We start from the raw sequence: 13,092 nt of genomic DNA on the forward strand, positions 1-13,092 counted from the left end.
TTAACAGGCATGTTAATACATAGATCATAGAATTATTCACAGTCCAAAGGTCACTATTTCAAAGGATAAAGGAGGAACAGTACTACTGATTTGCAAAAGTAACTCATTATTTCAGGTGCCTCAGATTTTGGGTGCCCAACTTGAGGCACCCTTACTAAACTAGATTTTCAGAAGGTGGGTTCTCAGGCATTTCTGGAAGCCAAATTCCTTTAAGATGTGTGTCAAGAATTGCATCCAGAATTTTGAATGTCTTTGTCACAGATGCTTGCTGTAAATGGTGGTCAATGTGTTAAGTAGAGTGGCAAGAAAGGATGCTTTGAAATGTATGTGAATAGAGTGAAGCCTGCCTGGCTTGAACATTTGTTGATTTTTTTTTTAATATAGGCTCTCGCTGGAAGTCCATGTCTAATCAAGAGAAACAACCCTACTACGAAGAGCAGGCACGGCTAAGTAAAATCCATCTAGAGAAGTATCCTAACTATAAATACAAACCCCGACCAAAACGTACCTGCATTGTTGATGGCAAGAAACTGCGTATTGGAGAATATAAGCAACTGATGAGATCTCGAAGACAGGAGATGAGGCAGTTTTTTACTGTAGGGTAAGCATTATTGTTGCTATTTCTTTCAAGGCAGAACTATAACAGGGTATGATATTTTGAAACAAATAGACAGTTCCTTCCCAGAAGAGTTTACAAGTTAAGGTCCAAAATCTTATTAATAAAATACTGAAAAGTGTGCTACTGAGGAGAGGGCTACTAACCGCATACATTAGAGTTCAGTTGACCGTAAGTTTGATCCTAGAGCTGAATAGACTCAACAGGTTTTTTTCTCTATTGGCCTCAGTGGGTGTTGGATCAGGCCCTATGTGAGTCCTGCTATCAATAGTGATGGTTTCCAGAATCAACCCCTGGCTTAAGACAAGAACAATGGGAAAACATGGTAAAGGCTTCAATTTGGAAAGGACAAGGGTAAAGAAAGCAAAAGATTTGCAGGAGGGGATGGGGGAGGGAAGAGAGAACAAGGCTAGTATTGCTCACATTGTGCCAACACCTGAGTGAATTATTCATATATCTTCCTTAGGCTGGAGACTAAGCATCACTGGTCTTGGATTTTCCATGCGTTTTGTTGTTTTGTGATGTACAATCCTTTTTGAAGAAATGAGTCTTGAGAAGCAGTTAGCAGTAAATGTATCATTTAAGCAGGTTTCCAGATCAAAATATATGGCACTAAATGATCCTACATTTTTAATTATTTGTGTTAGTTAATAATATTTCTTTAAGCATTTCTTGCTGACTTTTTGAAGAGGATGCAGTCCTATGGAAGTTCTCCAGGCGCAGGATAAAAAGCCTACTGAAACAATTGCAGCACAGCTGATTTATCTTTTCCATTTCTTCTGAATTAATCTGTAAGGCTAAGTGCTCGCACACAACGTTTCTGGTGGTTTAAAAAGAACCTAAAATCTATGTGCACTGCCAGCCCTTCCAAATTCACAATGTTCTGCTTATTTCTCTAATCACAATAGTCTCCTGTTGTTGTGTGCTTTACTACCAGATAATTGACCTTGACGTTGGTTATGTGCCCTCATTTTTGGCTTGGGATGCAGAACTCCTGTTCCAGTCAATTATTTTGTGGTACAGGATGAAACAATGTGGTTTTTTTTCTTCAATCAGTATCCAGAAGTGTTTCTGATACCCTGAAATATGATGATATTTTATAATCTTCTAGTCTAGAGTCTGACGTTTGCTTTTTAACTCTTCTGCACTCTGGGGGAAATTGTGTATTAATAGGCTGCCACAGAAGTTGTACACAGGAACTTTATCTGAATCATATATTGAATTATATTCAGATCAAAGGGGTGAAACTCTAGTATACCTCCTCCAAAGCACATTAGCAATCCAGTCATACCCATGCAATAAATGTGCAAGGTCCAACAGCAGCAATATTGGTTAAAATGGATAAAGGAACATGAGCACATGACAATGAAAGAAAAGACAATAAAAAATTTGGTTGCTAATTCAAAGCAGAATTAAGCCACAGCATTGTATAGATCAAAGGAATTGGTACAATATGAAGGCCAGGTTTAAGAACAGTTATGTTCTTTTTGGAAATGGAATGACAGCATTGATCCAAGCTAACATCAGTGATTCCTTGTTACATATCAAAAATACCACAAGAGGCAGCATTTTCTTATTATTTTTTACATACATGGTTCTGATTCTCATTTACACTTCAGACCACTTCACACCCCTCTAGCAATATAAACAGGGCTTAAAGTGAGTGTAAATTAAATCTATTTTGATGGGACTTCCATGTAATTTACACCAAATTTCTATATGACCAGATTCTTTTACCCTGCCAAAGCATAGAAGGGTCTTAGTGTAAATAGGGATAGGCCTTTGGTATGGAAGTGATAAAAAAGAAGAATATGAAGATAGCTTATGTGGATTAGTTGCACATGAAACGGGATCAAGGTCACTGTTTAGTTGATATTTAAGGTTTGGATCTGAGGAGACCATATCTTTGTAAGTTGGCTTCTTTTGAATTTGTGTTTGCAGAGTTTCTCTGAAGTTTGTATAGCCCACAGCCCCCTAAAATTCCACTGATTTTTTTTCCTGCGCCAACAAACCAAGACACAAACTCACACCAACACCAGATGAGAAAAACTAAAGTAAAACTCCATTGTGTGATTTGTTTTCTAAAATATAATTCTTCTCAAATATAGATAATAAGCTTATTGTCCACAATAAAACTTTGCAATTAATACCGCAATAATTAGGTCTACAGCCAGCTAGCTTATTAGATCTGCCGGTCTATTGATAACCGTAGTTATCATTCACACTAACATATTTGCTGATGCAATACCTATGCTACTATAAATTTCCAACTAATCCAATCTAAGTGAGTTAAACTAAAATATAACTCATTTTCCCACCATTTTTATTAAACTCTGTGCAATCTTCTTCCAAACTATAGAATTGGGGTTTAAACTGTTGAGCTATATAGCTTAGTCTGCAGTGAAATCAGACCCCAACGTTTTTAGAACCAAAAAGCTTCTGAAGCTATGTTACACTTACGTTAATATTGCAGAGCAAAATGGAATTTCAAAAAGAAAAAAATCTAAAGCAGAAGACCTTAGAATAAAAAAAACCTTATTTGGTTGGTTGGTTTGGTGTTTTTGTTTTTTTAATGGGAAAATGACTCTTTTATCACCTTAGTTCCTTTTTTGAGAGATTGCCATTATTTTTTTTTATTGGTTTAGATTGAGCAAAGACAGCTCTCAATGCGTAAAGTATTTGGACTTCCCATGTGCTGGGTTGTATTTTCAGTGGCATTGATGTGTTTGTGAAGTGACTATTCTGTTACTCGCATTGAGTACTCTCAAGTGTAAAGATTTCCAGCATCTCATAGTTTCTAGGGTCGGAAGGGACCTGAGTAGATCATCTAGTCCGACCCCCTGCCTCCATATGTATTTATTGTGGCTGTAGACCTACAAGGATTTTTCAGGCTTATCCTAGAAAACAAATAATGCCAGATTCTTTTTAAAATATGGTCTTGTGTCAGAACTTTTCCTGTCTTTTCAGTTTTAAAATAAGTTAATTGAATTGTTTATAAAAGTGTTATAATAAGGGCAAAATTATTGTCATAGAATACAAAGATAAATATAGGATGTATTAAAGCACGGGTAGAAAGACCTACCTAATTCATGGCAATGGAAACACTATGACATTTCATATTGTGCACCACTGCTGTCCAGGGGTCAAAACTGCCTAGCTACCTTTCTGATGTGCTATATGTTGGTTTAAACGTAGGCAGTTAATTAAAAAAAAAATCCAGTAGAAATCCAGCATGTCTTTTATACTATTTGAGCTGTCCTGACTGAGATAATCTTTTATGGGAGGTTTTGAATGATAACTTTCCAAACTTTCTGCAAAAAGTTAAGCTTTAAATGGGCTTCCAATAAATTACAATTTATCTTTGATTTTTCTTTTTCCATTTACATAAGAAAATGTGAACTAGAGAATGAATCATGTATAAACCACAAATTCGAACATTTTAGTTAAATAATCTCTCCTTTGTTGCTTTGTCTTACAGAAATATTTCAATTCTCAGTCTTTTAAGAGTCTAGTGCATTGTCCAGAGAAATGTATATTTTTATATACAATAGTCTGCAAAGTATATGAGCATTAACTTGCTTATGCCTTACTACTATAAGAAATTTTAAATGAAGCCTTTACAGTGTTTATAACTACCGTATACATGCATAGTCTGCATGTTGCTAGACTACTGTTTTGAATAAGGGTGTAATATTATACTACCATAGCTGGAGCTAAAAGTAAGTACACAATGGGTGCTTTTGTGAATTTTACTGTTATTTCATTCCTTACAGGGATGTAAGTTTCAGGGGTGTGTAGCGCATAAGCACTTTCTCTAACACAACCAATTTAGTTTTAGTCACTTAAAGAGCTGTCAGAAAAATAGTTCTGAAGGGATCAGCAAACAATGGTAATTTGCCAATTTAAATGTTTGGTTAGTTTTGCAAGGTTGAAAAATGGAACATTCTCCAGGAAAATCCTAATAACTTTAATACCACTGGTGCCAGAAGGTCAGGTGATATGAGAATTTTCATGTTACCTATGCTCTTCTGTGTTTGTCCTATTATACTGAGCCCCAGTACAGCCCTTAAGTAAAACTGGTGGAGTAATTGGGCGATAGAAGTCTTAATTGGACATATGAGGATTTCCCTGGTAAAGGGTAGTCTTCTAGTGGTGTAAGACTGGTGTAACTGACCCTTCTCTGCCACTCCTTATAGCCTCCGAGGCATGACAGGAGTACTGTGGTGCCCTTGCAATCTGTGTCTGCCAGAAAAGACCATGCGGTTGCCATTGTAGCTAAGTACAATTAAAGACACTGAAAACAAAATCATAATTGGGAGCCATGAGGGCAGTATGCCTTCTTACCCCCAGATCCTGTGTTTAGCAGAGCTTAGGTAGACCTGAAAATTGGGTCTGTAAAAATTAATAGGGCAGCTATAGTATTATTAAATGGTTTTTAAGCTTAATTGCAACTCAAAAAAATATAAAACTGTAAGACTGAAAATATATACAAGATACTCCAACACTTCAACACATTGGGATTACATACAGATTGAAATCAACTCTTTTCCAGCTCTGTCCCCACTTCTATTTATATTTTTGGTTATTTCCCAGAGAACAATATAACTAGTCTTCTCAACAACATAGGCAATCCATGTATCTTGAGATGTCACAGGATGATGTGATTTGGGGTACTGTCCCAGAACGGTATAGTACTTGGTACTTCAGTGAATGAGAGAGAGCATTTCAGAAAAGGGAAATTAGTTTTAAAAGATTAGTCAAAGTGTATAATATGGGCATTCAGACCCTGCTTCAGCAAAGCACTTCAACATATCTGTAATGCAGGGGTGCAGACAAACAAACAAATACTATTTTAAGGGAAGGGATGGAGGAGTTGCTCTAATTCAGCTGAATACGCCATAATTGCTGTGTCTGTCCACTCATAACTCATGGTGAATAGAAATGAAACCAGGGAAGTTTATCCTTGATTAGAATGGTTACATGACTAAGGCTTATCTTCATTTACTATGGAGCAGAGTGGACAACAGAACAGTTACAACAAATCACCTGCTGCATGTTCAGGAGTGGTAACATCCTCTCACCCTTTAAAATAGTTTAAGGGCACTGACAGAAGTGACATTTGTCACACAATTGGCCCCTTGAAAGCCATGCCCTGACAGAAGTGGACAGCTGCAGAGCACTTTAAAAGTGCCTGATCACATTACAAATTAATCTTCATGTAATGAGGGTTCAGGTAAAGGTGCTCCAAAATGGAGTGCCTCCATTAACTTCTGTCAGTCCCTGTATATGATCAGGGCTGGCCTGATGCAGTCCAGCCCCACCCACATGAGGCAAGAAGCTCCAATCCACCTCCCCCTCCCCCCGCCCCCTCCAGCACAGGCTTGGAAAACCAGAGCTTCCTCCTCCCTCTTCTATCCTGCAGACAGCACTGGAGCTGGGGGTGGGGGGGGGTGGCACGGCTAGGGAGAGAGAGGCTGCAGACAGGCAGCTTCTCCTGGATTGGCTCCAATCTCCCCTGATTCGATCTCCCTCCTCCCCTTCCCCACCTTCCTGACTCAACGGCAAACATCTGCCGGAAGGGTTGCTCTAACCCCTGGCACTTTATGTGAAGCACCATGAGTTAGAGCGGGAAGCTGCACATTTGTCAGTGCTCTGTGTTTTCTTTTCTCCACACCCTTAAAGCATGCACTTTCATTCCATTGCAAGTAATGAGACTTAATCAGGATCTTAACATTAAACACAAGTTTAAGTGCTCTGTGGAATAAGGCCTTAGCCTTTAACTCTTGGCTTAGTTCAGTTCATCTTTAATAATTAAAATCTGTTTGCTTTTTATAATATTTGGAAACCATAGAATGGTGTGATAGGTGAACATGTGAGTCCATTGAATTCAGTAGTAAAAATCTGCTTGACTTCAGTAGATCTAGAAATGATCTGAATTGTTTTATACCGTTTATCACATAGTACAGTCCTTGAGACAAGTTACGATTCCTGATTTGCTATCTATATTTCCAGGTCTGTATTCAGTTGGCCCATTGCAGTCATCCAGTGCCTATACAAGCCATGCATGTGATTTTTCTACATTTTATTGAGGGAAGAATAGCAAAGTGCATTCCTGAGAGGGGGATTCACTAAGCCCCTAAGGTGTGACCTACTTTCCTGGTACACAAATCAGTTATGCATATCTGTTTTACTCCTTTGGTTCAAGCTCCATCTTGGCAGGCATTAAAGATGATGCCTAAAGTAAAAATACCCCCTGCAGATTCTGCTCTATACTTCTTTCGTACCTTAAAAAATGTAAATGAGATGTAATACTTATGCAAATATACTCCTCCTACTGGATACACAAGAGAAATTTGCTAACTTGTAATATATGCCTTAATTTCTAAATCTGTTAGCAGTATATCCCAGTCTGTGTATCATACATAGTATGTCCACATAATTCTTCTTATTAGTGCATCCTGTAACCCATTCGTAACTTGTCTTTTCCTTTTGCTGTGGTTTCTCAGCAATATAATAATATACGCTTAACTTTTTCAAAAACTGAAAGGAAAAGAATATCATGGAATATTCTGCACATGTCCATAGCAATGGCCATGTCCATAGCAATGGCTTCATTTGGAATAAGAACTATTTTCACTATCAGTTCTCACTTTTCTGTGGTTTAGTTACCATTTGGCCACATATGAACAAAAGGTAGTTTCCTTGGAATTAGGCAGTCAAGAGTCACAGATGTAATTGTTGCACCAATTTAATCACTTTTGCATTTTCTTGAAAACAGATCTAGCACATAGAACCCTAATGCCCTCATTCTGCCTACGGCCTATAAGCATTACTGCAGCACACACGGTAAATAATAAAAATACCAGTTTCTAAGCTACTCATTTTTAGAAGGTCAAACCCCATTAATCTTGCTGTTTTCTCAGAAAAGCTTTTTGAGTACATATTGTAGTATTCTTTGAAAGGTTATTTTTTGGCCAGTTTATTAAAGACATTAAAAGGAACCTTAGAGGAAAAAGTTTAATGTCAGCATTAGAGTTGAGTGAATAGTGAGTGATAATTATGCATGAACTTGTTGGTGAGTTCTAAATCTAATTCTGCTCTGTGTGTGAAAGTCTTCTCTTTGTTTCTTGTGAACGATCTTTGCAGTGAATTTTTTTCTTTTCTTGAATGATTGTGGAGAGGGAATCCTGGGACATGTAGCAGAAGTAGTTTGCAAAGCTTAGGTCACCTAATCAGGAAACAGAAACATTACCATGTGGTTTTAGTATCCAGTTCCACAACTGGAATATTAAATTTTTAATGGTGAGGCTTTGAAGCAGGATTCAGAGCAACTCATTTGCAAGCAAATCCATTGGCTGAACATCATTTGCACAAAGCATTTCTTATTTCCTGCTTTCAGATGGCAAACAAATTAGTAAAAATCTGGTCTATGTACAGGCAGTTTGCAAACAGGATTGTGAATTGTCACTAAACTTCTACAACTGTTGTTTCAGAGCTGCAGAGGCTTCAAGTAAGGAGCTTACAGTACTAACAGGATCAGTAACATTTTCATTTGAGCTACACTACTTTTTTGTTGTTCTGACTAGAGGCCATGGGCTTTAGACTGAAGGCTGAATCTTTGTGAAGGCAGGGATTTTATTTTTTTTTAAAGGCAAATGTCCAAGTTCTGTGTTCCCGTTGATTTCTCTGGGAGCTACATATTCACTGAGTGGCAATATGGGTTCCAAAATAGATTGATAACACAATGGAAGTAGCTTGTAATGAAGCTGAAAGTAATCCTTTTTGGGGAATGTGAAATATTTGGAATTCAAGTGAATTGCTAGTAAATTTTTACAATTGCAAATGAAAACTCTTAGTCCAGAATATAAAAATATGCTGTAATTTAAATTTAAAAAACCCTGTCATCACTTCTGTTCAGCTTTTCAGTAAAATACTTTGTCCCCTCTTTTCTTTCATTCTCACATATAAGTGTTGGGGTATGTAAATATTCAGAGAAACAAGGCACTTTCTGAACATAAAGCCATGGTGATATTACTTTACATAAAATGATTAGGGTTTTACCACCTCTGTTGGTTCCTAAGCTTGGTGTCAATTGAGTTCCTAGTAGCTCTGTGGCATGGTATTTAATAGAATTATAGTCTCCTGTCTCTGTGTAAGGACTAACATAGGAATGGTACTTCTTCCTCTCCTGCCCTTAATTATTGGCCTAATTGATAAATAGCATAATAATGAAAACCTTACTTACAAAAGCGTGAATTTATGGCACACAAATGCCTTCCTCTCTTAAATCTTAACAGAGAATAATTTAACTGAGTGTGAAAGAAGTTTTACACTTAATTAGATTGTTTGGTGCAGATAGATAGTGTATGTGTGTGTGTGTATATGTACTATGTATGTAAGTAAGTATGTATTTATGTACGTATTATAGATGGATTCCCTATATAGTTAACATTCATTTGCAAAAGAGGTTGGGAATATACTGAAATGTGCAACTCATAAAACTCTCTTATGTATATAGTCATTTATGTCTCTCAGGCCCCTGACACATGTTACACTTAAGATATGATTAACTTATTAATCTCATTTTAAGTAGTGACCTAGCCACATGTTCATTCAGTTAATGGCATGATAAAGCCAGGAATAAGATTTGAAGTTATTTCACAAATTATGTGTAATAACTGTGTCACTGGTTCCTATCATGTCTTTAATTGAATGAGGGTGTGCTCTGGAGGCTGGGAGCACTGGTCAGCTAATTGAGGGTCCCAGGTGAGGGGAGCACAATGAACTCCCCCGACTGTGAGTACAGATCGGCTGACTGGGCTCCCACCATGGGGATGAATGATGTGCCCCTGTGGCTGAGAGCTCTGATCAGCTGATGGTGGAACCAGCCCTAGCTCTGTCAGTGTTCAGAGCCCCCAGCCATGAGGGCGTACCATGCACTTCCGCAGCTGAGAGCCCTGTCAGTGATAGGAGCTCCCAACTGCAGGGGCATGCCATGCACTCCCATGGTTAGGAACTCTGTCAGCTGATGGGACTCCCAGCCATAGGATTCTGATTCTGGGATTTTGGGCTCTCCCTGTACTGGCAATATGGCATGATGGCATCTGGTGACTAATACCACAGTCATGCCTCTTATTGTGCAGATGTGGCATGGCAGGAGGCATGATTACGGGGATTGCATATTGGATCCCATTGTGCCATCTTTTCAAACATCTGCCAGTGGCTTCAGCCATCAACTTCTTTCTGTGCCCACATGTCTTGGTTGTTATTGGTTTATGCTCATTCAGGATCACAGACATAGTATGTTGAAGACTGTCTTCCTTCCAGACAGTTTACTTCCCTTTGCCTTTTGCTAATGTTTTCCACAACTCTTCCTTCTTCATCCCCACTCTGCAAAGCCCCAGAAACATTAGGAGGTGAGCTAGGGGATAGTCCTGAGAAGTACATTTAATTGTTTCATAATTGGCAATCCTGCATGGTCCTGAATATTTTGGCCCTGATCCAGAAAAGTACTTAAATACTTACTTCACTTTAGGTATAAGAGTGGCATTGCTTACAGCAGTGGGACTAGAAGCATATCTGAAGTAAAGCATATGCTTAAGTGTTTGCTAGGTGGGGGACTAGGGTAATTGGCACCTTGTAGAACTGAGCTGGCATTGGGAACAGTGATATCTCTTTTTTTATGAATATGTCTTTCCAGTGTTTGAGCCTAGTACTATGAAAACACAGTTCTGCTCTGATCATTCTAATTACTAAAAACATTAAAAAAGATCCTAAGGTCCCAAAGTCCCAAAGTTGGGAAATACCAAAAATATGTAGGCTGGCAACTTTAATTTATCTTGTCATGAACATCTCAGCAGGAATGGCATAGCAAGTCTTTGGAATCCAAGAGTAGGTCGCAGTTCACTTAGGTTCCTTTCAGTGCCTTATGCAGAACACATACTTTTCTTACAGCAGTCGCCATCTACCCATGCAACAGAGGCGATGGATAGTCCAAGTAAGGAGATAGGGCCTGTATAGAAGTTATACTTATCACATGTTAAGTGTGTAGAAAATACTCTAAAACCATTACCAAACAGATGTTCATGGCACAGAGCACTTTAAAAATGGCAGATCCCACTCTAAGTTAACCCTGGATGGAGGTGGTATCAGACTAAAGCACTTTATCCAACTTCTGTACCACATCCCATCACAAGTCAAGGTAGTTTAGGTTCTGCTGACATCCCAGGTGATTTAGTAGGCTCTCCCATTCTCCCCTCTTGCATGGAGGTGCACTGAAACTTGGCTCACTCAGCTGCTCTGTGCTGATAGCCACAGGCACAGGGGTCCCCAGGCTGCTGGCCTCAGTCAGTGCAGGCAGGCTCCAAGCCCTCATCCCCTGCCACTGCCACTGAACAGCACTTTGAGTAAAATATGATACATAGAGCGCTTCCACCTCAGCCTTTTTGAACACTTGTACTTAGCAAGAGTGTACAATCATGGATTTAAACAGTATAGGTAAAATCTATCTCTTTAGGTCTCTGTGTCTATCATTTAGGGGTCATTGACGTTCTGTAAATCAATCAAATCAGTGCTGATCTGCTACTTAACTCTGTAATGGCTTCTGTACCTTATACATCTAAATTGCTGACCTTGGCACCCCAGTTTCACAAGTAAATATAAAGTTCTAAATGTTGAGGCTGCTACACAGATATGGAAGTGGTCAGATCCCTCCTCCAATCACTGGGCTCAAAGTGATTTTTTCCCTCCCTTTCTAGCCAAATGGTCAATCCATGAGAAGTGGGACAGCTTCAATCAGAGGGGCTGGAAGAACCCTACCCAAAATATCTTGTGGCTTCATGGGAGAATATTCACCTGAATAGTGGGAGATGTTGGTCAAAACCCATTGTGATGAGGAAAGAATCAGACCTGGGCATCCCACATTCCACCTGAGTGCTTAATCACTGTGATATTTGAGAAAAAGGAATAAGCCCTCATCCACCTCCAGTTCTTATTTTGTGTGTGGCCTGCTGTAGTGGAGGTGGTCTTAGTATATCTATCAAATCAGGCCCCCTAGGTAGAGAGTCAGAGGAAAATACTTTCTTTGTGAGTAAGGCAGATCTGTGCCTTTATGACTATATGGGCACTATGTGGTAGTGATCACCAGGTTCAATAAACACAGGCATATGTGAATGAGGACTACACAATACGTTTTATTTTGGGGTAGTAAGCTACCTCTGCAGATCCTATGCCTGTCTCTCACTATCAACTACTTAACTAAGGGACCATCTCCCAATTGTCAACATCCCCTAAATTATGGAGCATCTTTAAATTATAACTTTTATCATTACATCTTCCCTATTAACAATAAATACAGAAGTCAGTTAATTCCCCTTTACAGAGAAGAGGTTATTAGCATGCCACTCTAGAGTGAGCCTTTAGCACTCACTTTCCTCCTCCCACTTTTCTGCAACTCTTTTAATAAGTTTCTGTAAGTGAATCTACATGTGCATCTTACTGCATATTAGCCTATTTTAATGCGCATTGAAGCACTGCAAAAAACCCATGTGCCTTCACTAATGTGCATTCAAATAGGCTGTGAGGGGATGGGGTGTGTCACCTGATGTGAGTCCCGGTATCCCCGCGACGGCCCCTGGAGAGGAGGGGGTACTCGGCTGTCCGTTCCCGCTTCCGCCGGTCTCGCCTGCCACAACTTGATGTAATTTAGGGGTTCACCCGTGCGGGGAAGCTGGCAGTCCGGATGCGGTCCCTCGTCTCCAAAGTCCAGGGGTCCTGAGGGCTCCTCCTCCCCTACACCCTCGCCCGGTCCTCCGGGATATCCACCATCAGGGTGGCTCCCCCTGCAGGGGGTTAACCCCTGCTAGGTAACAAATATAGTATAATGGCCGTACAACGTCGATGCCCGCTGCTCTGGGGCCGGCGGGGCTTCTTCCCACTGCCAATAACCTCCGGCCCCGTCGGGCAGGGACACGTGGCCCCTTTGTCTGTCCACCGGTCCTGCAGTGGGGTTCTGCCCTCACACTGCAGGATCCTATAGGAATCCTCATGGTACCTGACCCCGGCCAGGTGCCGCTAGCTCCGGCTGTTCTGGGGTCTCCGTACCCCCACTGTCTGTCTCTCGAGACCCGGGGGTGTGCGGGGGCTTACCTCCCCGCCCGCGGGTCTTCTTAAGTGGCCAAACGGCCTGCAGCCGCCTGAGAAGGGTCCTCCCTTCAGGACCTCTTCCCCCGGGCCCCTCTGGAGCGGCTGCCACCGGTTCCCCTGTTACCGGTTCCTCGTTTCTGACATGTGCCGCCTCCGGCTCTGCACCTCCTGGCTCCACTGACTCCTGCGGCGCGGATCCCGGCTCTGCTGCCTCCTGCTGTGCAGCTCCCTGCGCCGGCTGCGCGGCTCTTGGCTCTGCGGCTCCCGGCTCCGCAGCCGCCGGCTCCGGCCGCGCAGCTCCCAGCTCCACAGACGCCGGTGCAGGCTCCGGC

The 13,092-nt window shown here is 40.7% G+C and overlaps 1 protein-coding gene across 7 annotated transcripts in view; it reads left to right on the top strand.

Annotated features, from left to right (window-relative positions):
- The window catches only part of SOX6 (SRY-box 6), a 528,512-nt gene that overhangs the window by 502,314 nt on the left and 13,106 nt on the right, over positions 1-13,092 (top strand). For all 7 annotated transcript variants that reach the window (XM_019551786.1, XM_019551785.1, XM_019551787.1 and 4 more), the window contains one exon: positions 385-601. In XM_019551786.1, coding sequence (XP_019407331.1) covers positions 385-601 — 217 coding nt within the window. The remainder of the gene's footprint in view (positions 1-384; positions 602-13,092) is intronic.

The sequence above is a fragment of the Crocodylus porosus genome, unplaced genomic scaffold, assembly GCF_001723895.1.
Source record: "Crocodylus porosus isolate Cpor-Errol unplaced genomic scaffold, CroPor_comp1, whole genome shotgun sequence".
Lineage (NCBI taxonomy): Eukaryota > Metazoa > Chordata > Crocodylia > Crocodylidae > Crocodylus > Crocodylus porosus.